Raw genomic sequence first — 25,841 nt, 5'->3', positions numbered from 1 at the left:
TGCTGGAGAATGATTTTGTTCTTTGACAGGCATATAACAATTCTCATATAACTTGGGTTTGAATTCAGTCTCTTTCCAACATTTTCATGTTTCTCATTTCTGGGTGTCACAACTGGCCTGATATTGTATGGTACAGCAAGTGGGGGAGTTTTCATGGGATAAGCTCCCATTTCAGACTGATTTTCATCATAACAGCCCAGATCTTTGACTCAGTAAAGGAAATGTCTAAATAGCTTAAATATGAGCAGTCTTTGGATCTCAATCAGATACAAGTCAATAAAAATCTGGAAAGGCTCACATTGGCAAGTTATACACATTCTCTTCTCCTTCTCTGTTCTCTGTTGATTCTCTTTTTTTGTTGTTGTTTGTTTGTTTTGTTTTTGAGGCTAAATTATGTTTCTTTGAAGCTCTTCTGTAGCACATCGGAATCTCATCTACTGCTGGTTTCAGTAAAGATCACCCTTTCCCCAACAAGTATGAAACCTACATTGTGATAAATATATGGTGGTGCAGGAGCACTGAGTTTGCTTTCAAGCTAAATTCAGCAAAACACCTGCTTCCGTCATCATGAAGTCTGCTCCCTACTGTAAAGTACAGTTCATTCTTTCAGGTAAGATTCAGATTCTTTTCCCCCTTTTCAACTCTGTGAGAGACGAACAGATGTCCTTAGTATCCAAAAGAGTTTTTTTCTTTCCCTGCAAACCTAGCTTATATTTCCTAGTCATACATCCTCAAACTCTTCATAGCCAGTCAGGGTTTATTGTTTCCATGACACCAATCCCTTCTTTCAGCCACTTGATTTCAGGATAATTACTTTACATCACACCTACCAACTAGAAGTGACAGATTCACACAATGATTTTAGCAAGGGTCTCTACATATTCACTGTACCCTTCACCATCCTAGGTTCCTCTGGATCAGACACCATACCAGTCACAGAATACTGATCCACAAATTCCCATACATCTTTCTCAGCCCTTCAACAAATGAACTTTGTACGCTTTATAGGTGAGAGCAAAGTAACTCCATTCAGTGCTGTGGCTGTACTTCCAAAGGCTGGGCAACAACTATCACCTTAAGATATTAGATCTGAGTAAGAGAGTTGCCTGCTTTGCCAGCAGGTTTTGTAATTGCTGCTGCTGTAGAGCATGATGGGGGGACTTTTGCCAGATGTGCAACAAGCAAGAATAAATATGCAAGGTGAAAAGAAATATTCATAAATGCTGTCTAACAACCTAAAAACTTGTGTAGGTCTCAACTTAACATGTGGCCAGCTTTCTTGTCAGTATCCCTAAAGTCTAGATGGAAAATGAGAATCAATTACAAACAGTCAGAGAAGTGAATGACTTGAATAAAATTATTGAAAAATCGCAAGTCCCTCTGTTCAGCATTAAAATTAAAGTGCAGTAAGATAAAATAAAATAAAGCAGAACTTACCAGAAGAGGCAGAAGAATCATAAGTACTTCTATCCTTCCTATTTATCCTGAAGGGCTGAATGTCCTTTTCTCTGTAAGTTCCAAACCCTTCAAAACTTCTTCTTTTATTCCCACTTCCATCATTATCCCGTTTCTCACTCGAGGAATTCATTTCACCAAACATGTCCAGGGACTCTGACCTTGCATTACTCTCAGTATTACCAGAGTATCTCTTTGTGCAAGAGTCAATGGGATCATTGCTTGAATCACTTTTATCTTTACTCTGTGTCCACTGCTGGGCATCAGAAAGTGATAAGGTAGACAGCGTATCCACTTCAAAGTTGCTCTTTGAGCTTTTGTGTCCAGTTTCACAATGCTGGTGCTTTTGCTTCTCCTTATGCTTGCTTTTCTCACTGAGCAAGGATAGATCTTTATCTGAGCCACTTAGCCTTTCATTGATAGAGTGACTGGAGAAGCCAGTGGACTTGCTAGCAAAGAGACCACTCAGATCTTCATGTGTCCCCACTATCCTCTCATCCTTATGCTTGTGCTTATGTTTGTGTTTCCTTTTGTGAAGTCGGCTACTTGAAAGGCTTGTTCCTCCAACCTTTGGAGGAGCCAAAGAGGACTGCATGTCTCCAAGGCCCATTCCCACAGGTGTTTGTAGGTGCACTCCATGTTTTGCTTTATGCTTGGCAGTGGTGGACATCTTCATATGAGAGCTTGCATGGAATTGGGGTGGGGGCACGGTAGGTCTCATAAATGGGGAAGCCGCTCCGAGCGTGTGAGACAGGTACAAAGGAGCTGGATACTGACCATAGTAACCAAGATTCATCATAGGCATTGATGTGTAAGGCATTCCATAGGGTGCATAGTAACTCCCACTGGGAATAGGGTAACCGAACCCTTGTAAAAAAGGCACCTTTGTCATGGTGTCATTGGTTTTGGCAGGTCTACCACGCTTCTTCTTAGACTTCATGTCAGAGGTCCTGCGAAGATAGAGCAATGGGTCATACTGGATATATGGCACAGGGTAATAATGATCAAAATTAATCCTGAAGATGCTGGGATATGGATTTTCATGATAAAATGTGTAACTACGATGCGAAATCCTGAACACTTGAAATTTATTGATGAGTTCCTCAAGGTCTGCCAGAAACTGGAGATCATCTCTGTTTTGCAAGCTTTTCCTTTTCCTCTTGTGCTTTGGCTTTTTCATGCTCTCGTGAGAGAGAAAGTTATCCACAATGAGATGTTTCTGCCGGTGACCATGCCTGTTTTTTGTGCTGGTGTCAGATGGGATAGCCTCTGGATTGTCCAGGGTGCAGAAATCAAAGGAGTATCTCCGGCGGGATTCTGAGCTTTTCTCAGCCTGGTCAGAAGTACTGTTGTTGTCTGTACCTATCCCACTGTCGCTCGGAATGGTTTCCTCACTGTGAGACTCACTCACTGGTGACAGCGTAACTTCTTTTAGAGAACCTATTTCACAGAGGTGGGAAGGTGAATTAGCCATTAACCTGGGTGGAGACAGCTTCCAAGTTCCACTGTGCATTCCTTTCTGGGTTTTTGTAGGAAGAGCACTGATAGGTTGAAGATTTGGCATAGTTTTTAACTCTGAAAAATTTGTTTCAGTGCTTGCAGGGCTAAGGTTGCCATTAGTCCCTGCTAACTGTGTTGAAAGTGGATGAATAGCTGCTGGTGACGATGCCACAAGTGACTGCAGGTTGGAAGGCACTGCTGGGTTTTCTGGCTGGCTGGAAACAGGCCTTGAGTGCTTCATGGCTGTCTTAGGTTCTTCTGGTTGAGGCTGCAGTTCTGCTCTTGGCTTCCTCCCCCGTTTTTTACCAATGTAGATAGTCCCCCTCTTGCTGACATTGATCTGCTTCCCTAGTCTGGCATCAATGGTTGTTGGCCCAGCGCTAGATGGTGGCTGGATTTTCGCTTTCAGAGCTATGCTGCTGGAGCAGGAGGACAAAATCTGATTGAGAATATTCTTCCTCTTAAGGGTCTTCATCTTATTAATGGTCTTGATAGTCTTCTTATCCAAGACCCCAAGCTTTCCAACCTTTTTGTGAAACTTAAGATCACTGATGGACTTGTCCTCTCCTGGGACCATCTGAGCCAACTTGGCCAGATTCCGTCTCCTCTTTCTTTTCTTTGTTCCTGGAAATTCACGATTGATTGGACTCACTGGGCTAGTGGATGTTCCCTCATGAATGGTTTCAACAGTAAGCAAAGGCTGTTTCTTTGGTCGTCCTCTTTTTTTCTTGACAGGTGTGATCACAGTAAGACTGTCTGTATTGGTATACAGAGGGCTGGATGGCGTGATGGGATAGGCTGAAGGAGGTTCCACCATCATCTTCTCAGATGTGGTCATGGAGGTCTCCCGAAGGATAGATTTAGGTTTGCTGCAGGTCCATCGCCGTTTAGCTGTGAGTTTGGGGTGCTGGACCTCAGACAGTTTGTTAGCTGTGGGGAGATCAGTGGATAGGAGAGTAGATGTCACAGCTACAGGTTTTCTGAGTCTGGTGGCACTGTTGGGGGAAGCTCTGTCAATAAGCACACTGCTGTCAATAGCTGCTAAGGGAGACTCATTTTCAATCACTTTCCCTGGCTTTGTGACTCGAATATCTTTTTTACTCCCTTCTGACTGAGAAATAGTCCTGTTTGCTACTTCACTGCTCATAGCAATCCCAGAAGGCAGACTTTTCTCTTGGATAGCTTTCTCCATTGAAGATTTCGTAGACTGCCTTTTTTTCCTTTTGTGGCTGGATGTATCTGTTGTTGGAGACTTTATTGGGATAGTAATTCGTACATGGCTAGTGTCATTTTCACAGCTGCTAGCAGAAGTGGGATTCTGTTTTGATGGTGACGCATCTAACACACTGTCCATTGAATAAGATTCTTTTTTTCCTTCCATGCTGTCATGGCATTTGCTGTCAAATGCTTTCTGAGCACTCTTCATCCACTCAATGTCAGCAGTTTGGATGGTTTGACATATCAAGTCCTTTTTGCTGGACTTCTTCTTTGTACTCCCAGCAGACTGATCAGGAGCTTCCAGCTGCACGCCTCCATCTTGATCACCAATAGGCAACAGCCCGTTGCTCTCGGAGGCACTGCTTGGCTGAGCAGTCACACCAGTGTTGTTGGGTGATGAGACTGCACTGCAAATGGCAAGCTCTTTGCTGCTGACAGACAGCTGCCCCCACGTGCTGCTGGCACATGACTTCTTTGCTTGGGATTTACTGAAGGAAACTCCTGGCTCTGGAGGAGTGACCTTGGTGGCACTAACAGCTTCTCGACTGGGTTCTGCGTTGATGAAGCAACTTTGAGAAGTGGATCCAGTATTGGAGCTTGCTGACCAGTCAAGATGGTGCTGGTTGCTACTTTTCTGCTGGTGCTTTGATTTTAAGGTATCACTGGTGAAGTCTTGTTGGAGGCCTGGATCATAGTGCAGGGTAGAATGTTTCTGTGGCCTGTCATAAACCTGGTAAGTAAGAAAAGAAAAAAAAAAAAAATCAGGAAAAAAGTTAGTTTATCAGTCCAGTCACAACCACTGGCTGCAGCTCTTTAGTTGCATAGTGAATGACAACTGCTCTAAGCCAAAGTCCTCATAACAGTTAGGAGCCTTTATAAAGTGTTCTTATATTTCAGTCAAGTTTGCATTCAGATTCATGCATTGTAAACAAGTTTTGTGTGTTTTCCCACTCTAAAAACAATGGAAATATTTTCTATAAATGCTAAATTGCAGAGGAAACATCTTTTATTGATTTTTAATTTAAAACATGAGTAAAATATTCCCTTCCAATGAATGAATGGTGAAACTTAGCCTCTCGGTGAGAATGCTTTTCCTTAAAAATAATCCCTAGCAAACTCAATGCTCAAAATTAAATCCACTAATGTAAACAACATGAATATAGAATTATCTAGGAAGCTACAACAAACAAGAGTAAAACCCATGAGTTCATCTCCCCACAAAGCCAAAATCCTCAAAGATCTACTTGTTTAAATTACCATGTAGAAGTCATCACCACAAAATCAATGGTTAAAAACGATAAGCATAGCATCCAGTGTGTGAGGTACACTTGGCAAGTTCAAGATTTGCATTATTCTCTTTATATTTTAATAATCTGATATTTGCATTGTTGGGAAGTGACATCTTCTATACACTTTTTAATCTGACAGCAAGCCTTCAAACTGCAGGGGTAACAGAAAGGGCAGAATTATACCAAAGTCTTCTTCAGAGCAAAATAAAGGCTACTTTATTCTTGGCAGGCCTTCTTCATTTAGAGAAAATTATATTTCTTTACAGCTATAACTTTTTCAAAACTCTTTTAGGTGCAAAAAACAATGAAACATACATTTTATTTTCTCTCACTGACCTCCTCTAGCCATTTGTTTTCTCTGGTCACATCCAGATGTTATGTTTTGTAAAGCTCTGGACCAAACCGTGCAACTGATTTTGAGCATCTAGTAAACAAGCAAACAACTGTTCCCAACAAACTGTAACAACACCGTTCCGAATACCAAATAAATGATGAGAGACTTAAAATAAATGCGTAACTAAGGAAAGAACAATAGAAAACAACTGCTAAGTGTCTCATGTTTCTGCAAACATGCTGTTACAATTAAGTTTCTATCAGCAGCATTACATTAGATCCCTACTTGGGTTGTTTGCCACAGAGATTTTGGGGCCAGCACAAAATGGTTCATAGCTCCTTGAGGCCTAGTCTTCTGGGAAATTAGGTGTCCTCAAATTCTGATCAATTTCAGAGGGGATTTGTAAGGTGCTAAACACCCCAAGTCCACAATATGTTATTTAGTGACCAGCAAACATGCAACTTATAGGCAAAGTAATGTTGAGGTATCCTTAGTATTCACATGAAAAAGGACATGTGGCCTTTCTGGAATAGGCAGTAACGATGAAGTTGTTCTGGTCCATTGTTTGCAGAGTAATAGGGGACTCTTAAATCCTGTGGATAGTTCAGCTGTTGTACATATGGACCAGCTACACTCAGGGAAAGCAGAGATTTCCAGGAATTGTGGAGTGAGAAAATGAAAGTATGCAGCTGCGGTGGTGCTGCAGATGTCACGGGCGAGTGACACACTTTTCTTTCCTTTTTTTTCAGCCTGAGAAAAGAGCCAAAAGCATAAATAGGCCTCGGGGAAGAAATCGGCTCCTCCTCTCAGCAGCCTCCCACGCTCCAGCCGCACTGCAGCCTAGGGGCACGCAGCTCCCACAGCACAACACCAATGTCCTCCTTAGGTAAAATACAAGGGAAAACACAGCCCACCTGTTTCCATGTCCCCAGAATGAAGTTGAGTATGTTTTCATGCCTCACATAGAACATACTCTTCCAGCGTACAATTTTTTATTCAGGAAAAAAAGCCTGGAAATAGTGGGTTGAGGTCTCTCCCGGCCCCTGGTGCTGTGCCAAGGTTGGGATCTCAGATCTATGGCTGCTGTCAAAGCAACTCATGCCCCTCACATTATTTCCAAAATGCTGAGCTGCAAAACTAAGCAACAGGAACAATTTCATTCGGAAAAAGAGAAGGTGACTATAGCAAGAAAAAACATCACAAGCTAGCAACACCCTGGTGTCTCTAAGCACACTGCACACACACAGGAATCTCTGGTTTAAAAGAAGCAGTAATCTCTATATTTAAAGCCATTAATAAGGGCTCAGCATTGAGAGGCCAGCTGTATATCAGAGATGAGTGCTGATATATCAGTTGAATCCTCCAGTCTCATTTTCTTGTTCCACACACTATAAAATGGTGATGCAACTACCAACATATCTTTAATGATAGCCTTGTCATTACTGCAGTACCACAGGCCACCACAACATTAATCTTACAGTTCATGAGAAAGATATCCCTCTGTCATCAAAGGTGCCAACGCTTGAGGCATTTAACCACATAGATAAATATTCCAGTTTTAACAGGGCCTCAAAAACCAGTCAACAGGATTGGAGAACTTCATTTCTGAAATGGGATGTCAAACTATATATCTGCTGTAGCAAATAGCAGTCCACAGGGTCTCTTCATGGTATCCTTCCAGCATAATGTTTACAGTTTGCTCTCTCCTGCCAGACATGTCCATGTCATCCCAAAATAATTCTTGTGGAGGAAAGACCAAAGTAACCAGAAAGCATGCAGCTGCAGTAGGTTGGATTTCATAGGCTATATCAAATACATGGGGACTGTCTTCTTAAAAGCAACAGTAAATTGGTTAAAAGTAATGCAGCAAAATCTATTTCTTTTTATGGTGTATTTTTCTGTACTGCTTTCTGATCCCATCAGTCCTAACAGTTAGGCTTCATCTTGCCTTTCTGGGTGAGCACAATCCTAAGAAACAAACAAGAGATATCATAATATATCTAACATCTGGGATAAACTACTGGAGGATATTGGGTCTGCTGGGGGGGAGCGGAGCAAAGGGGGGCTTGGTAAGAGTAAACGAGGCTCTTCACAAGCCTATATCTTGCTACCTTACACAGAAATACATTATTTTATTTGTTAGTGAGCATGTAATATACTGCAGATCTATAGCAGGGGTCTTTTGACTCAAAAAGTGTTCCTATGGCAACACAGCTTGAGACCAGTACCAAGAACAGTGGGCTTTTTCCTGAAAAGTGAAATGATTAACTTTTGTTTACTTTTTGGTTTATGATATCCTAAAAATACTTCAAACTTCAGCCCCTCTATTTGTAGTTCTCTCTTCCATTTAAAGAGATTTTCTTTATCAACTAATTATTCTGGACCAGGACCCTACTCCTTCATCTGATAGAAAAGTAGAAACATATTTTAACCCATGTAATTTTATCACTAACCTTGGTCAATATTTCTCTTGATTCAGTTTACAAGAAAGCCTTAGTGGGTTATAACCCCACCTTTCCTTTAAAAAGTAAAAATAATATCTTCTGCTTTATAACTGCAAGGAAGTTTGAGCAACACAATCCACTATGCGCTAGAACTTATACTAAAAAAAGTGACTTATGAATCCTCTTACCATTAGTGAAACGGTTTTAGCGTCAAGCTCATGACTTTCAGTCCTCACTTCAGGTAGCTTTATGTAGACTTACAAGCAGGATACATCTTGTTTGCAACTGAAGAGAATTGCACAGAGAGCAGAGACGGCAGTGTGTGCTTTCACATGCCTTGCCAGACCTGTGTATCCCTGCACCTACTGATATCTTGATAATTTTATTCAGGCACGCAGGCCTCAACCATTAAAAAGGAAAGACATATTATAGCCACCTTCCTAATGAATAGTGCCTTACTCTACAAAGAGTACCCAGTGGCTGAATCCGTCCCTCTTGGACTCTTATTTTAACTACTAGATGTATCACTCTGCCTCCACATCCCCTCTGAGCTTCTCGAAATTTACATAATACTTCCAGTCCCAAAGCAGAAAGCAGGAAAAGATTCCAGTAACCAAATCAATAAATTAATGTGAACATGAGAAAAAAAAAAAATCCAAACTAATCTATAGGGAAAAAAAAGAAAAAAAAAAAAAAAAAAAATAAGAGAATAATAAACACTTAGATATAACTTGAAACAAATCTAGTAGCTTACAGGGTGTGGTAACTTTTTGCTCTAAAAGGAAAAAAATTCTAGAGGTATATATTCCTGACATACAGCTTGTCAGGAATCTGGCTTGCAAATCAAAGTTAATACTACTACGCCCCCTCTTTAAATCATTTGCAGATCCATCTGTGTAATGGCTCCTCAAGTGTAATTCCCTATTAAGAGGCTTTATATGGAGAGATAAGCAGCTGGTTCCCATGTCACTAATTGCTGTCTGCTGTGATTTTAAAACATCTGCACTATTGTGCTCTTCATTTTCATATTCTAATCACCCTGAAACTTGAAAAAGGTACATCATTGATTGTTTCTGTGGGTTAATTAGTACACGGTCTCCTTGTAGAGACAATTTAAAGGCAGTCAGAACCTCAATCAGCAAGTTTGTTTTAAAAATTAATAACATTGGGAGTGTCTGTGGGGATTGGCATCCACAGTGACACATCAGAGTATGCTCTGGGGACATACTGTCCTTTGTTTTCTTCTTCACAGGCTGAAAATAAAATAAAATAAAATAAAATAAAATAAAATAAAATAAAAATGAGGAAAGGCTTTCCTAAACAAATAATATCACTTAGAGACTTTGGAAGTGTTTGTCTTTTCTCAGGGCCACTCCTGCCTCTCCAGCAAGCAAGAATCTCAGAAAAGCATTGTTCAATTCCTCTGTGTGTTCTAGGAACCTGAAAGGCATTTTTGGTAGCAATTCTGGCAATGAGGAGCTGACATCTCATTGGAAATCAATGGGGTGACTGTTTTAATTTATGCAAGAGTTTGGTCTGTTGGCCACCTGGGCTGGTTGATGCTGAGTCATAAGATTGCTTCCAAGCCATGCAGAGAAGTATATTAGCTCAGGCACAGCATTCTGCTAAGGGAGCTGTTTTGCATGTAGACCGGACCTTCCTTGCACCTAGCCTGGTTTGAGAAAAGGCAAGGCTGCATTCATTCCTAATTCCGTTTTGAAAAAATTAAAGATGAGGTTGATAATGTTTCTAAACTATTCCGAAAACAGCTCTTTGATGAGGCAAAAGGTCAGCCTGAGATTTTTTAGGACTGAATGAAAATATCTGGCTGCAGTGATGATAAGATGGAAATGCAATGTGCACCTGCCTTCTGAAAACAACAGATGTGGCTTTGGTCCTTCACAAGGAGTTCCAAAAAATGGGAGAAACTCCAGATAATTTGTTCCTCTTGAAAAGCTTTCTCTTTAGTTTCTGCATCCTAGACATGCATGAAAATAAGTTGCTGGAAAATAAAGCCCTTTGAGAGGAAGAAAAAGTCTGAGATATCCTGCTCCAGCACATGAATAAATAATCCTAGCTCAGATCATACTTTTGCTCAAAACTGAAACTGAGCATTTCCTCTCATTTCCCAGTGGGGCAACTGAAAACAGCTCACTTGAAGCTTATAATCAGAACTAAAGGTTGGAGACAGTTCACATCTTTTGGTGAGTGCTCCGAGCCTTCCAGAGGCAGCTTTACTCTGTAAATAAAAGATGCTAGGTAGAGGAGATTCAAGGTCTAGAGAAACTTGGTTCTGGTCTGATGACTTACGGGTTTAGCAGTAATTGTGGTCAATTTATATCAGGATTGTTTGATTGAATCAGGTCAGTTTGTAATAGCAAGTGTCTGAAAGGGCTCAGGAAGTCTTGTATATCCTTAGTAACTGTAATCATAGCGGAGGGATCAGAAATTGGAATGTGACACTTGATAGAAAGGAAAACAGCAGTAACATCTTGTGAGAAACTCCACTAAAGCTAGTTCAAAACTGATACAAGGGCTTTAATTCCAATTAAAATATGGATAGAAAACATGTCATCAGGCATTAATATGAAATTCACGATTATTGTCCTAAAGAAGGGGAATTTTCCAGGGCAGTGTATGAAATTCAACAATTCCAGAGTTCACTCCTTCCTTAAAATCCTTAATCTTCAATAGCACAAAGCCCAAACACCACCACATTCACACAACTAAGGATCATTCATTAGATATCGAAAGAGAGGCAGGAGTTAACACGAAGCTGCAGGGGGACTACTTGAGAGCAAGGCACAGCATGGGCTAAGAGTGGGTTAATTAAAAGCAAAGCATCAACTGTTTGTGTCCATTCGCTGAACATAAACATAGCAGACTGTGGTGCAGTGCTGTGCACATCAAGAAGAGCTCCACTGAAGGTGCTGGGAGTCCCTGCAGGTTTGCACTGCCGTTGTTATACACCTCTGTTTTCCCTGAGATATTTGTGTAATCATATCAATACTGAAAAGGTGAAATTCCATGGGAAAGTTGGTGTTGTTATTTGCTGCTGCAGCATAAGCAGCTTGTTGTTCTTACCATGATATGATCAAGATAACTAAGTAAAAATACTGATAAAACAAAAGCTTTTGCATTGCAACCCTTTTGAGAATATTAACTGAAGTCCTTATTTTACAGAAACAATAAAGCAATACACAGAGATTACTGAATGGTCTAAAGATGCTCACAAGATTGCAAATAATATAGTTTTTCGTGCCTTCCAACTAAGGCATCCTGATTTGCTTTATAACTATCAGATTCTAAGTTATTCCAAATTAATTTTGGTACTGCTTTAAATGATGATTTGCATGCTACTTCAGTGTTCAGCTGCATTCCAAACACTTTCAATTTCCAAACACAGTAATTGAGGATTTTATTTGGGTAAACTGCAACAGATTGTGAGTTTATAAAGGTTAAATTTGGAACTAGGATCTGATCCATTCCTTACTTGCAGAATAAGGTCATCTCTGCACATACTCTTTTTTTCTTTTTTTAATCAAACATTTATCAACCCTATTCTTTTCAGGGCTACACATTAAACACCGAGTCTGGGAAAACCCTAAACAATGGGATTTTTCTGTCATTTCCAACAAAGAGCCCATCACCACTGACATAACAATGCAGTTGAAGTATCATGTTTAAGCATAACATGTTTTGCTGCCTAACTTCAGGCAGCTAGTAGAGAACAAATACCACCTAAGGTGGACTATAACAGAACTAACGCAGTTTTGGTGAGACAGCCCTGGTTCGATCCTTGCTTGACCTTTAGCTAGTGCATAGAGTTCTAAGTGAGTGTTTCAATTGGGCATTACACCCAAGAAGCAGGGGTTTGCAGAGGAAAATGTCTTGATAAACTTCTTGGTTTTTTTTTTTTTTTTGTCCAAAAGCTGGGTTAATGAACCATCACTGACACAAATACTTTAATATTGATATATGAAATGTATTTCCATCCCTTCAGTAGTGCTATAGTCCCATGGAGCTGGTGTGCAAGTAAAAAAATTGCATGTCTAACTTTATGTTTTATGCTTTTCCTCCTTCCTCTGTAACTTCCGCATTTGAGGGCAAAATCAAATGGCAGAAGGGTCCCAGGATGGATGGAGTTCTATTGGCTTTATAGAAATGCTAGCAGTAAGTATTTATCTCTGAAACGTCTGTGGTGTTGTCCGAAACATTAATGCTTCAGCACGTCTCAGATTACTAAATTGGAAACAAGGATGTGAGCAGCTGTGTACTCTAAGTTTCTGCTGTAATTTTTAAAAGCCTGCAGTGCTTAATTTGCATTGAAAGATTTCATTTATTATAAGAATTGTAGCTTTATCCTGAATGCATTTATTTTTTTCCAAGGGGTGGGGGAATTATAAATGGCTTTTCCGTTGAGGCCAATGCTTCTTTCCACTAGAGTTAAATAATTTGAGTATAAATTGAGTCCTTGAATGTCAAGGAGATGCTGAATTCACCTGAAAACAGGCATTTAGAAAAGCTCATAAAAGCTGTGAGCTCCAGTCAGTTAGCTCATCATTCTTTTAGCATGCACTTCATTTAGCAGTTACTGACCGCCAGATTAATTCTTTCAAAGCATCCTGATTGCAGCTAAGGTCTAGCATGAAGTATTGCATATGCTACAGCATTAGAACAAAGTCCAGAAATCTGCCAGAACATCAATTTGGTGTATCTGGGTTAAATTTCATGAAAATTCGCAAAGGGGTTTAAATATACTGAAGGAAAGTTTTTCCACTTCTCTGCATCAAGTGTTGAGTCCTGCCCTACCAATTCACCCTGAAAACATGAAACTGATCCGCAACAAGATGTGGGTGGTTCATTCCTGTTGGAAAATCTGCCTGGAGATGTCATACATGATAAATTTCTAGCTCCACTTGTTATGAACTCAAAACCACACTCTCTGTAGAGCCAGCAGATGATGTGGGATGTATACCATGTTCTTGACTCTCTCAAAAAGCTGGTCTCCATCTCCTGAGTGGGATTCTCCTTGGTTTTCATTAGTAAAATAATTATCTTGTGATGAAAGAGAATAGGAACACACTCATCTAGCCTCAAACTCTCATGCTGTCATTCCTAACAATTCAAGTAAGCATGCAGTGAAACCTACCCCATATGCAAAAACCACAGGACAACTATCATTTCAGTTTCGTCCTCTCACTTTATATGTACTCTGTGCCCATTTTTCAAAGATGCTTTGGATGAAATGTAATCCTTTTCTCCATATTGCTCATACCAACAGCAAGTGCATGACACTGTTTCTGGGGAACTTTGCAGTGGAGGCTGAAGACATCAGAAGTGTGACAGCAGATTGTTTCTAGTCTAAAGATGACACCCTCTCCCTCTCCATAATCATCACTTTTAGTATTCCACCTCGTGAGTGCACTTACACACCAAAGCAGTTGTGTTTGAAGAAAAACACCAAGCAATTCACAGGCACATCTAAGGTATAGGTGCATTCTATGAGGATGCCAACTTCCACCTGCACGTCCTCTTACAAGAATATAAAAGCAGCAGTTTTGGTGGCATTATTGTCACAGACTGCCCTGGCTAATCCTCCTGGACTAATTTTATCATATCATTATTCGTATGTTGTTCCCCACAGCCATCTCTTCTGCCTAGATGTTTTTGCTAATTCCCTCACTGCACCCAGAGCAAAGGCTTTTCCATCAGCGGAAATGTGACCAAACTAGCAATAATGTTTTGGAGCAACAAAGAAATAGTAATGGTGACATCAGTTATTTCAGCGGCAGAGATAGTCAGGGTGATGATGAGTGCTATCACATTTGGGGGGCATTTCTGTGCTTTTTCTGAATGACGCGTGTCTCTCTTTTGATGTTCATTCCTTGTGCCTCCTCCCCCTCCTCCCTCCCCAGCTATCACAGAATCACCTTTACTAATAAACCTCCAGTTCGAATAGCAAGTTTTATTTAGTGTGCTATAAAAACAGTCATTTGTCAGATCATAAAAGGGGCTCAACTGGACTGCATCATTTTGCTGAAGTGAGTTTTCTGGTGCAGTGATACTCTCTTCTAAATGCCACAGTCTCCACTACCAGTATTTATGTGCCAAAATAAAATGCAATTTTCTGTATTTTATTAAGTGTGAATCTCCAATGGAAATCAATTAGAGAGCTGAGCCCAAGATTTAGTTGTCCTTTGATTTTATACTTTCAAGACTTTCTTAGCCATTTTCACAACACACTTTTATTAAGGTACAGCAGAAATGCTTTAAGGCCATGACCAAGTTTAGGTTTGTTTTCCACAGAAATAAAACAGCAGCATGGGCTGGAATAAAAGAGAGAACAAGGTACAGCGGTTTAAAAGAAGGCTTGGAAGGCATATCAAGCATTACTTTGTAATTAAATGGCCTTCTAGGTTTCTTTGGCATCTCACCTAAGAAATTTGGGATAAAATTCAGCTCATTGAATCCCCATTCTTTCACCAATTTGAATTAAACAGGTAGAAAATCTCTTAGTATGAATTCAGGTCTGGGATTAGTATCCAAAACAGCAAAGTTTGTAGCTCTCCTGCTCAGGATTTGCTTATCAATGCAGATGATCTAGTCTGTAGAAAATCTTCAGTTGTTGGACTTTCAAAAAAAATTCAGAGATCTCTCTGTATGACCTCTCTTACGAGTGGAACCATTGGGACTACATACAGAAATAGTACAGCATGGCCAGCACATCAGAGTATTGCTCTTTTGATTGCCCGTGTTCTACTAAATCACCTAAATACATTTCTTCACTCTACACATGTTGATGAAGCAGAACCATTCCCAGTGCAGTTATTACTTCCTCTTAAGTGCTAGCTGTGTGCTTGAGTTGAGTAACTCCGTAAAAACACTGACACCAAAGTTACAGTCCACTATCCCCTACCCTGACTCAAAGGGTATATCAGGGAAAGACAGTACAGTGGAAGTGATATATACAGGGGAAGACACAACTCAGACATGAACATGTACTTGTCTATTTCTAAGGGAGCAAAGTTAGATCTAATTATACATCTTATTTTTTTTCCTCCCACAGTACAGCTTATCTGAGGGATCAGCATCTGTAGAGATGGTAGAAGGTAAGTTTTTCAAAGAGGTACTGGAGGAGAGAGGGAAATGAGCTAAGGCACTGGTCAGGGTGGTGTTGCAAGCATTTGAGGTACAACAAAGCGACTTCAAATGGAAACAACAGCGTCACAGCAGGTCCTTCAGTTTAGCAGATAGATGCAGGGCTTGAAGTAGAAGCTAACAGCAGTAAGACAGAAACATGGCCCACATATTTAATAGGAAATATAAATAACCATGAGAACAGCTTATCATGGCAATGGATTGTCGATTACTGGAAGATTCTTGTAAATCTAGGCTGGGTGTTTTTTCAAACAGATATGCATTAGTGCATGACAAATATTGGACAGGAATACATCTAGGCAAATCCCCTGGTATGAGTCATGCAGGAGGTTTGACTAAGTGATCACAATGGCTCTTTCTAGCCTTAAAAATCTGTGGCCATATATCCTCTCTATATCCTCAAGTGTTTTGTCCAACCAAGTGTTAAGCAATTCCAGCAATGTGTCTTCAAGCCCTTCCTCTGGGAGGCTATATCCCAGTGTAATAAATCTCACTGCTCAGAGCCTCTACTTTCTTCCCCTGGAATCACTTCTATCCCTTGACACACCTCAGTTCTGGATTCATCCCAGCAATTCTTCCTCATCCTTGGCACCAAAAAGAATATTTCACATTTTTTAACAAGTCATTTCACTTGCCATATTCCTTGCTGTTGTAAAGCAGCTTGTCCCAGTGGTACAGCTGAGTTTATTTACTAGGAAGGACCTTTAGATCCTTACAAGCCCAGTGAGATGCAATTCTCCCCAGAGTGAAGACAAGCACATGCAGAGAAAACATTCATGTCAGTGCATTCAGGAAACCAATGTATAGAGGAAGTTGTTGTGATTCCTGTAACAATTCCTCTGCGCTGGCTAAGTGCGCACACACATGGACTTTCAAGAGGTGAATAAATGTAAAGTATTCCTCCATACTGACCCTGTCCACACAAAATAGGATTTACTTAGATTTGGCCCTTCCAAATGAGGCACAAAGTCTGATATCCAATCTGGATCTAAATCTCACATACATCTGTGGAAGTGCACAAAATAAAAACATCTTGGATCTGAAGACATGAGGAACATTGGGGTCATTTTTAGGCACTGGCTGCCATTTTTTCCTAAAAAACCCTGTTTTTTCTTTCCTAAATACAGAAGAACATATTAATTTGGTTTACATTTCTCTGCTTCTGTGTTCTCTGAAGAACAGGAGCCCAGATGCAAAACCTCTGAAATGTTGGAAGTGTCTGTCTGTATCCAAAGTCATGTTTAGTGTTCAGTAATGTTTTTGAGGATTGTGGGGGGACAATAAGCAACGAAATCTAAATCTCAAACCACTGAATTTTAAGTTACTATTTATTTTTTTTCTCTCTGTTTTTGACTAGGCAATGCAATTACTCTTGCACATTCTCTCTTCAAGGATTTCTCTCAAATATACATGCATATTTATTTTCTGCAAGCAGACAGAAAAACATTCCGAAATCAGCACAGATTCATCACTCACCCTGCACACGACCTTATCAGCAGTTGTGATGGGTGGCCCTTGTGGAATACTATGGAAAGGGCAGAGCTAGAAAAGGTGTACTTTAAAGTGCCGGAGACTTTAGTTCAGTGCACACTGCTGCTACAGACTGTTCAGCTTGTTATGGATATCTGAGAATTTCAGATTTCCCTGACTGGCGGTTGTAAGACTTACAACAGTAATTTTTAACTTATGTTTTTTCCACTTGGAGTAGGTTAGGTACTACTGAGGGTACCAGATACCTACATATATAACATCTACAATGAAGAAAAGAAGAAAAACAGAGCTTCTTTGAGTTTTCCAGATCTTCCCTTTCCCACACATAACATATGTTGGATTTACTGCTACTGATCAAGTGAACGTTTCAAGAGAAACAGCGGTGTGCACAAAGACTACACTTTGTTAAATGATGTATTATTAAAAAAATTGACCTAACAAAAGTTTATTACACGTATTTTTCATCATGACCTTCAGAATTATATCCATCGCATCATTCACATGGAGCAAAAAGCTTTTAAACGATCTAAATTTTATCAACAGTGAATCCCCAAAAAAATAATGGAAGGAGTCATTATTCAGAAATACTGAGGTACAGCAATTTACCCAGTTTCTTCCCATATTTTTCTGCCAGTGCTAGCAGAAGAAACTGGGCTTCCTGACGTTCACTTTTTCAAGCACCCATGGAGGTTCCCAAGACCAAGGTCCCAAGTTCACATTGCCAAGGCTCTTTGCAATCTAGATTAATGTGACTTCAAATAAATAAATGAGTTGTCATTCAGACAGTGATAATAAGACACACCTTCCACTACAAGCACTAAACAAAGAATGATCTGTAAATTGAAACAGTAAGAAAAAAAGGCAAGTAGGAATTCCACCAATGTTTCCTGTATGAAGTGCATGTCTTCTCTGGTTTATATGTAAATGGATGGGGAAAAAACAATAAATATTGAAACTATATTTAAAAATGCCCTTGCATGGCAGATATGGTCTGCATGTATTTATACTTTTTTATAGGTTATCACCAAAATCATACCCCTCTGGCAGAAGCTGAAGAGCGAACATACAGATGCTTTGCTGTATGAGACTGTGTGTAAGTGTGGGAGGGAAAATAAAAGGGCTCCAAGCTGGCTGAAATGATGACTTTCCATTAGAAGTGACCATCAATGTCAAAGCCACAACTGCAAAAACTGCTTTGCAAAAGCAGAGTAAATGTGATACTGTGCTTTAGAGCAGCAAGAAGGCTTTCACAGAATGCCAGTGGCGATTTGGATATGTCTCAGATGTAGAAGGCTAGCATTTCTGTATTGCAAACACTACACGAGTGATACTTTTTAAATTCCTTATCTTTGTGGTGTTATTAAAATGGACTATTCATGCATCTGTGATCACAACACATATGTAAAGCTCTACCTGCCCAACTGTGTGCTTTTATCTGTGCACGTGTGTACATGTTGCTAGATGTTTAATTTTAAAGTTGGACTTTTTTTTTTTTTTCTCAAGGAAAGAAAGCCCAGACTGTGGGGAAGATCCCCACTCATCCATCTTTGAGGTAATTACACCAGGAAAAGCTATAAAGTCTATACACTTTTCATCAGCAAAAGACATGGTCGCAGGCAAGAAGCGACCTCATGTTTCTGCTCCTCAAACTCCCAGCAACCCACAGCAACTTAAATTAGAACATGTGCAATGTAATTAGGTTTCCTTCCCTTGCAGACTCGTTGTACTCCTCCGGTTTGTGAAGGAGGGGACACTTGAGGCTACATCTCAGCAGGGCTGGCTGCTGCTCGCTAGGGTTTTTCTTAGAGAAAAATAGGAAAAGTTTGTGATTGAAGAAAAGCTTTTGCACTTTCAGCTCTTGTCCTCCAGAAACTGGGTTTCTAGTTAGGAATAAAAAAAAAAATGTACATCATAGAGTTGAAGATAAAATAAGAAATTCAGGTCAGGATCCAAACCCAAGTGCTCCTCAGGACTGAGCTGCTTTCTGCTAGTGCTATAGCTTGGACCAGCCTTGTCTGATATAAGATCAGGTTTGAAATAACACTCATGAATATACTGCACGAATTGGCTCTCCAGTTTGATGCATCACGTCAGTCAGAGCAGGAAACTGAGGTCATAGTTTTGGCCACCCAACCTTTACTAGCACCTGGTTGAGGAGCCCAAGTTTCTCATGTTATCAGTAAAACCTCCAGAGAGGAAATCAGAGCAGCTAAATCACTCTACTGACTATATAAAGCATCTGAACAAATAATTCAAGCTCTGGAATTAGTTATCAGAAGGGAGGCATTATGAGTATAGCCCCAATTACATTGGTGTCCAATAATACACTTTTAACTCCATTCCTACCACTCCAGACCAGAGCTGAGCCATGCCTTGACAAAAGAATTTCTTAAAACATTTCTCAACGAGACAACTGTTTGGAAGCTTAAATTGTTTCTGGCAATACTTTCAAGATTTCCACCTATCATTATTATTTCTTGTTTAGATCCATGCACTTCTTTGAAAACATGTTTTGAATACAGTAAGCTGTGAACCTTTGGGGGATGTTTGATGCCATCACTCCTCCCTGAAGCACAGAATTTTTCATTTTCTTCATAAAAGCTCTACCATTACAAAGTCTTAATTAAAATTGTTCTTCAATGAAAGACTTCTCTTTCCTTTTTGAGGTAAACCATAGAAGAGAAAACATATGGTCTTGGATATACCACAGTCTTGTTCCAGGCAAATAAAGATTTGGAAAGCAAAGAACAAACTTACATGTGCAATTCAAATTTAAACCCAGCCATTTTCAAAGTTAACAGAGGTTAACATTTCCTTGCACCCTCTCTCTCTGCAAATGCTACATGATACAAATGGACATCTGGATACAGAGAAAATCTGTTACCAGGATTCAAGTTAGCCGCATCTTGGATGTTTGCACTTCTAGCTTCGTATTCAAACATTAGTTCAGTTTTGAGGTTAGTTAATCAGTAAAATCTTGAGTTACGTATATTCTGTTAGCCACATATTAGAGCTACTGGCCACAAGAAAAATGCAACTAGGCTGTCTGCCTGCTACTCATGGAGCAGCATCTCCTGCTTTAGGCATTCTTTTCTCCTCCTCTTTGCATAGATTATTTCCCACAAGAGCGTGTCTGATTCATTCTTGGTGCTTCCAGAGACACTTAATTCCATTGCCTTCTTTTGAGCAGTATTGCTTTGCCCTCTAACAGAATGTGGGCAACTGCTGTGAGATTAGCAAGGCTTTGCTTTGATTCCACGTGGCTTGAAGTAGGCATACCTTACTCTGTCTGTCTTTTGATTCTTGGGCTCTGTTCACCAGGCCTTATGGTTCAGCAGAGAAAAAAGCACAAAAACTTATCATTACAAAAAAATGCAAAAAGAGGACACTGTCTGACCTCTGACTTCTGACCACACTGATCATGAACCAGGCCTTGGCTTCTACTTATGGTGTTTTTTGGAGAGCACAATTCCAGATGTGTTGCTGCTGAAGTGAAGGTATCTACTTTATTTCCTCAAAGGACCACAAGACAAAAAACAGCAGTTTAGGAAGAAAAGGAAAAAAAACAAAACAAAACCAAAAAAAAAAAAGCAAACAAAAAAACACACCAAAAATATTAGAGTATGAAACCAACTTTTGACTATCGTGGAGCAGCACCTCATTTGAAAAACACTCATCTTAATGAAAAACTCTTTCCAAGAAAATATGAAGAATGGTTCATCCAGTGACTCTGACATCTGATCTCTATGTCCTGATTTAACTGAGACATCTTTCTCTTCTGGTAAGTGGTTTTGCCAGCATTCCTGACCAGTACATGACCTGCAAGTTTTAACCAACATGTGCTATGTCTACTCATTTATTGGGTAAAAACCTAGAGGTACAGCAGCAGTGTTCTTTGTTGATGAACTGGAGCTAAAATTTCTCCCTTCCAAACAATATGCCTGATGGGAATCCAGTAAAGCTTGATTTTTTCAGGTGAACAAGGCTTAATGCAGGAGTTAGGAAAGGTGTCTACGAGGCATCAAAGCAGCTCAAAGCCCCCTCTAAAGCACACAAGAGAGGTCATAGGTTCCTGTTTAAATTATCTGCCCATGCTACAGGAACACAGGCAGCAAACAAAGCCAGGCTGATGTCTAGAAATTTGGTCTCAGAACCAGCCATGATTTGGGAAAAATAACTACAAAGCTATGGCATAACTCAAATGAAAACATGAAGGTTACTAGGGATACGAGCAGACTCATGGAGTAATTAAATAACCAACAGACACACACCACCACACACACAGCCCTCATTTACTCAAATCCCTGACAGTTGTTTATTGAGAAGTAGGTGTTGACGGTTCACTTGTCTTGGATGGATTTCTTCTGAAGTAAACACCGTGCTTTCAACATGCCTAATCCTTTTCCTTGTAGAAAAACAAAACAAAACAAAACACGCAGACACTGTATACAGAATGGGCATCATTACTGCAGTGTGCTGGAGAGACAGGACTCCATGTATGGAAAAGATTGAGCTGCAAGAGTGTTTTGGAAAATGAAGAGTTATTTCGCAACAGGACATGATATTTCCCTTGGAGAAGACTTGCTTAGATTCTGCAGATTACTTTGTAGATAGAAAAGGGACAAAGTCTGATTGTGATGTTCTCTCTGATAAAGTCAAATTTCGCTTGATCTAGAAACATTTTATTCCCAGAAGTACTACACTGAATGTTTAAGCATCTATCCTCTTTTAAGATAATCTTTATATTCAAACGCAGGTGTAATTGACAATGCAATAGTCTCTGCTGAAAACAGATCTCAGTGAAAACCAAAATACTGAGCAAACCTCCCCTTCTTAGTCATGACACTGCACTAGCAGCAGCTTAAGAGATAGCTGCTTTTTACAACACAAATAGGATGAAAGGGATGAAATGAAAAGAAACGCAGGCTTAATGTTTGAACCTGCTGACAGTAAGATGCATTAAGTTATAGGGCAGCCTGCAGATACAACAGTAAACCCATTTTTTGAACACATAGGACTAGACGAAATCATAGGGAATGGAAAAAAACACAGATTACAGAGAACAATTTTGCAAGAATAGGAAGTAAGACATTTAGTTGATCTGTCTACATCTTTTCCATCATTCCTCTTCATATTTCCAGACTAACCCAAGAGTTTCTGCTGTTTGCAAAATTTAATTGTGCATAATAGCAACTAGGCTACTCTGATACACACCTGATGAAAGTGCCTTCCAGGATGGTCTCTGACAGTCAAGAGAGTCAAAATAAGGATATGGATAGTTGAGCAAGGATGGATTTCAGTAACCACATCAAGCTGCTGGATTAGCACTTTGATGTGCATTGAGTCTCTAACAGAGATACAGATCACACTCTTGACTTTCCTTGCATTAGAAATCTAGGCACGTTAACCCAAGGCATGGCCTATGTTTGTGTTATCAAAGCCTGCAGAATGAATCAATCCTAAAAGGCATGAGACTTGTTAGCAGTGCTCCAGACTCCAGTGATTCTTTTCTCCTTTTTCTTTTCAGGTACTTTGAAAGCAGCTCCTATTCATGCAATCATTTTCAGGTGGCACGCATTAGCAAACCCATTTGAAAATACATCTTCTGAAGATATAATTTAAACCTTACAGCTAATAAAAAATATATATTTTTTCTATTTCTAGGACAACAGTATTTGTAAAGAGATATGAAAGTTATGCAAAATTGAATCTCTGCACTGAGGAAAGTCTGTTTGCACTGATTTCCACACCAGAAATACCAGAAGTAAATTAAAAGATTTGACCAAGGACACGTAGTCAAGGTCTCCCTAATGCACATAGACTGGACTAGAAATCCAGATCTTCACTTCCATGATTTTTTGTAGTCACAACAGTCTATTATTTGCACTGTAATTATCTGGGCATACAAACAGGAGTTGACATTCCATGTTGTTCCAAAAACATGCGAAAAAAATCTGCCCAGAATCCTTAAGTTCAAATAATAAAGGCAGAGCAGAGAAAATGAAAGATGAAGAAGCAGAGGAAAGAGGCCAACACGTCACTCAACACAAAAGCCACAACCTGTGACTTCCAAACTGGGTCTGAAAACATTTTGCCAGGATAGAGTTAGATTCACCATACTCCCTGACTTACCAGTCAAAGCATTCAGGCAACTAATCCATCTCACACACACATTTAAGCAGGCCTTACACACTTGCTGTGTGCATTCTCAAGGGGACCTTTAAATGCTGTTTTGTACACAGTGCAGTGTGTCCTTTCAGTGGTGTGAAATAAAAAGGTGAGTGCCATGCTGAAAGTTCCAAATCCAGAAAAAACAGCTCAGGATGCATAAATAATTAAACAGGGTGCATTTAAAAAGTGAACCATTAAGAAGAGCTTTTGTAAAAAAAAAAAAAAAAAACAACCATTAAAAAAAAATTAAAAAAGAAGCTGTAGGATTCAAGTTAATCTTTTATAAGGCCTATCTTCAGATGGTTGCTTCTTTACGGAAACTTCACAGGACTCTGTTTCTTTTTGAACCAAGTATTCGTACAAAAAAGCATTTTGACAATCTCACTAGGATGCTCATCCTCTGTGTTCAGAGAAAGATTTATAAAGATCACAAGGCAGGATTGTGAATATAACGATCCCAGGGATTAGCCTTTCTTCTAAGCATGGTAGGGCAGTCCTTTGGACCTGTCTGAAATCAGAGAGGGGTCTCTTGACTGTGTGCCAGTGTGCAGCTTTTTTCTCACTTCCAATGTCCCTTTCAGGCTTTCCCTCGCGAGCCTGCAATACTTTAAATACTTAAAAGTTTAAAGCTGTTATATGTTATCTATCAACCTCCCCATCAAAGGGCAATAGAAATATCTGAGTGAAGAATCAGAGAATTTTTTTTCTTGTCAAAGTGGATATACTGCTGGGAAGTGCTGATTAAGTATCGATAAGGAACGTATTTAACCTACTGGAAAATCAAGCCTAAAGGACAAAGAAAAGCTCATTCAAAGGAAGGAGACTGCCAGAGAGGCTATGATATATCTTTCTCTGGGGATGTTGAAACCCCCCTGGATATGATCCTGAGCAATGTGATGCTCTAGGTGACTTTGCTTGAAGGAGGTGTGCTAGACTAGATGATCCCTTCCAATCTTAACTATTCTGTGACTCTATGATTCTGTGACTAAGACACTGAATGGATACTTTGGAGACATTTATTTCCTCTTACACTGTCATATCCTGTTTGAATAGGCAAGGAACTTGATTATAGGACCGTAGAATGGTTTGGATTGGAAGAGACCTTTAAGATCATCTAGCTCTGGTTATTACCAGCCAAAGATTCAGATGAGGCTAGCACCTAGTTATAGGCATTTAAAAGTGGCTTTAGTAGTGATTCTTGTTCACTACATGGGTAAGAATCCTGATTTAGTGACATAGTTACCCAGGGGCATTTCCGTGGTCAGTAACAGAGAAAGATGACTAGAATGACTGGGCCAGTAAAAAAGTCTAACTTGCCCTCTGGAAGTCCACTGATTTTTGTTGTAGACAAAAACAGTCTTCACTGAAAATGCTGATACTTTGTAAAATACTTTCCTAAATTTCATCATTCTCTGTCTAAAAAAAAAAAAAAAGGTTCAAAATAATATCTGCCACCCCTCTTTTGGTTTTACCTTGTAAAATTCATGGAGCAGGACTGTCCCTTACAGTGCCTGCTATAATAAGGGTCTGGTTTGGCTTAGGTCTTCTCAGACTATCTGAATGCAGTGGAGACACATGCCAGCCCTCATGTTTAACTGCATTATCTGCTTTCACCTCTTTCCCCTGAAGAGTAAAATAAAGGGCAATAACATCACAAAATTTATTGATATATTATCAGTCATGCAAGAAGAGCAAACTATCATGCTTGAGGGACTGCATAAAACCTGTCAAAATTTCCTCACACTTTTATATGTGCACACTTTTTTCAAATTACCTCTTTTATAAGCCTCTTTAAACAAATGACATAAAAAACTTGCCAGAAAAAGAAAAAAACACCCTACAACTGGCAAAGATGAGAACCTGAGAGATCTCATGACTCAATGAGTTCGTGAGCGTGACCCCAGTTCTGCCCATTTGTGCAAATAGATTAATGGCACAGACATTAATTACATGGTCACATACTGCTATTTTCTGCAGGGCCCCTGCCTCACTACATGTGAGAGGCTTCCATTCCTGTAACTTTATAGCACATTAATCATGGATGATGAGGCCATGAATCAGTTATGCAAGTCATCCCAGATACATACTGATGAAACCTGTAATCTGCCACCCCGTACCCATATTCTGATTATACACCTATGTTACAGATGAACTATTTTTGGAATATTTCAAGCAACTCTCAGGACACTTAGTGCTTTTTCAGGAGCATAGAGATACTATCATTTCCAGAATGCCATGTGCCTCGGTTACTATGATGGACTCTGTAAGAAAAAATGTGATGATCCAACATTTAATGCTTTTGCTGTTGGCATCAGGCAACCTTCTGCATAGTAAAAAATTCTACCATAATATCTTTAAAGAAGGGTTATATTAAATGATGTAATGTAGACAACCCTTTTCATGGTTTTATGAAGCTCCTAAATTCTGATCCATTTAACAGAAATTAAGCTTAATATTAAAAAAAAAAGAAAAAAGAAAAAAAGAAAGAAATCTAATTTGTGCAAAATAGAGCACTGCTTATATTGCAGTTTTACGTTTATATAAGTATAGACAAAATGGTCAAGATTTGGATGGCTTCTTTTTAAAATGTTTTGCACTGGTTAAAACATTATTTCTAAGAACAACAGATGATATAGTAAAAAATCAAAGACAAGTAGATTTATTCTATTTCATTCCTGTTCATCACTGAACATGTATACAGGCTATTACAACTATTGGTGTTATCCCTACTTGTTAGCACCCCGAAATCTGCCATGCACCGAGTTATAAATTTCACCT

The 25,841-nt window shown here is 39.6% G+C and overlaps 1 protein-coding gene across 1 annotated transcript in view; it reads right to left on the bottom strand.

Annotated features, from left to right (window-relative positions):
• Positions 1–25,841, bottom strand: part of SETBP1 (SET binding protein 1) — a 276,753-nt gene that overhangs the window by 103,157 nt on the left and 147,755 nt on the right. Inside the window, exon 5 of the mRNA XM_042862289.1 lies at positions 1,438–4,903. Within this exon, the coding sequence (XP_042718223.1) occupies positions 1,438–4,903 (3,466 nt within the window). The remainder of the gene's footprint in view (positions 1–1,437; positions 4,904–25,841) is intronic.

The sequence above is a fragment of the Lagopus leucura genome, unplaced genomic scaffold (genome assembly GCF_019238085.1).
Source record: "Lagopus leucura isolate 7727_CA_CO unplaced genomic scaffold, USGS_WTPT01 Super-Scaffold_650, whole genome shotgun sequence".
In the NCBI taxonomy this organism is placed as follows: domain Eukaryota; kingdom Metazoa; phylum Chordata; class Aves; order Galliformes; family Phasianidae; genus Lagopus; species Lagopus leucura.
Note: the sequence above shows the minus strand (reverse complement) of the source record. Positions and strands in the feature narration are given on the sequence as shown.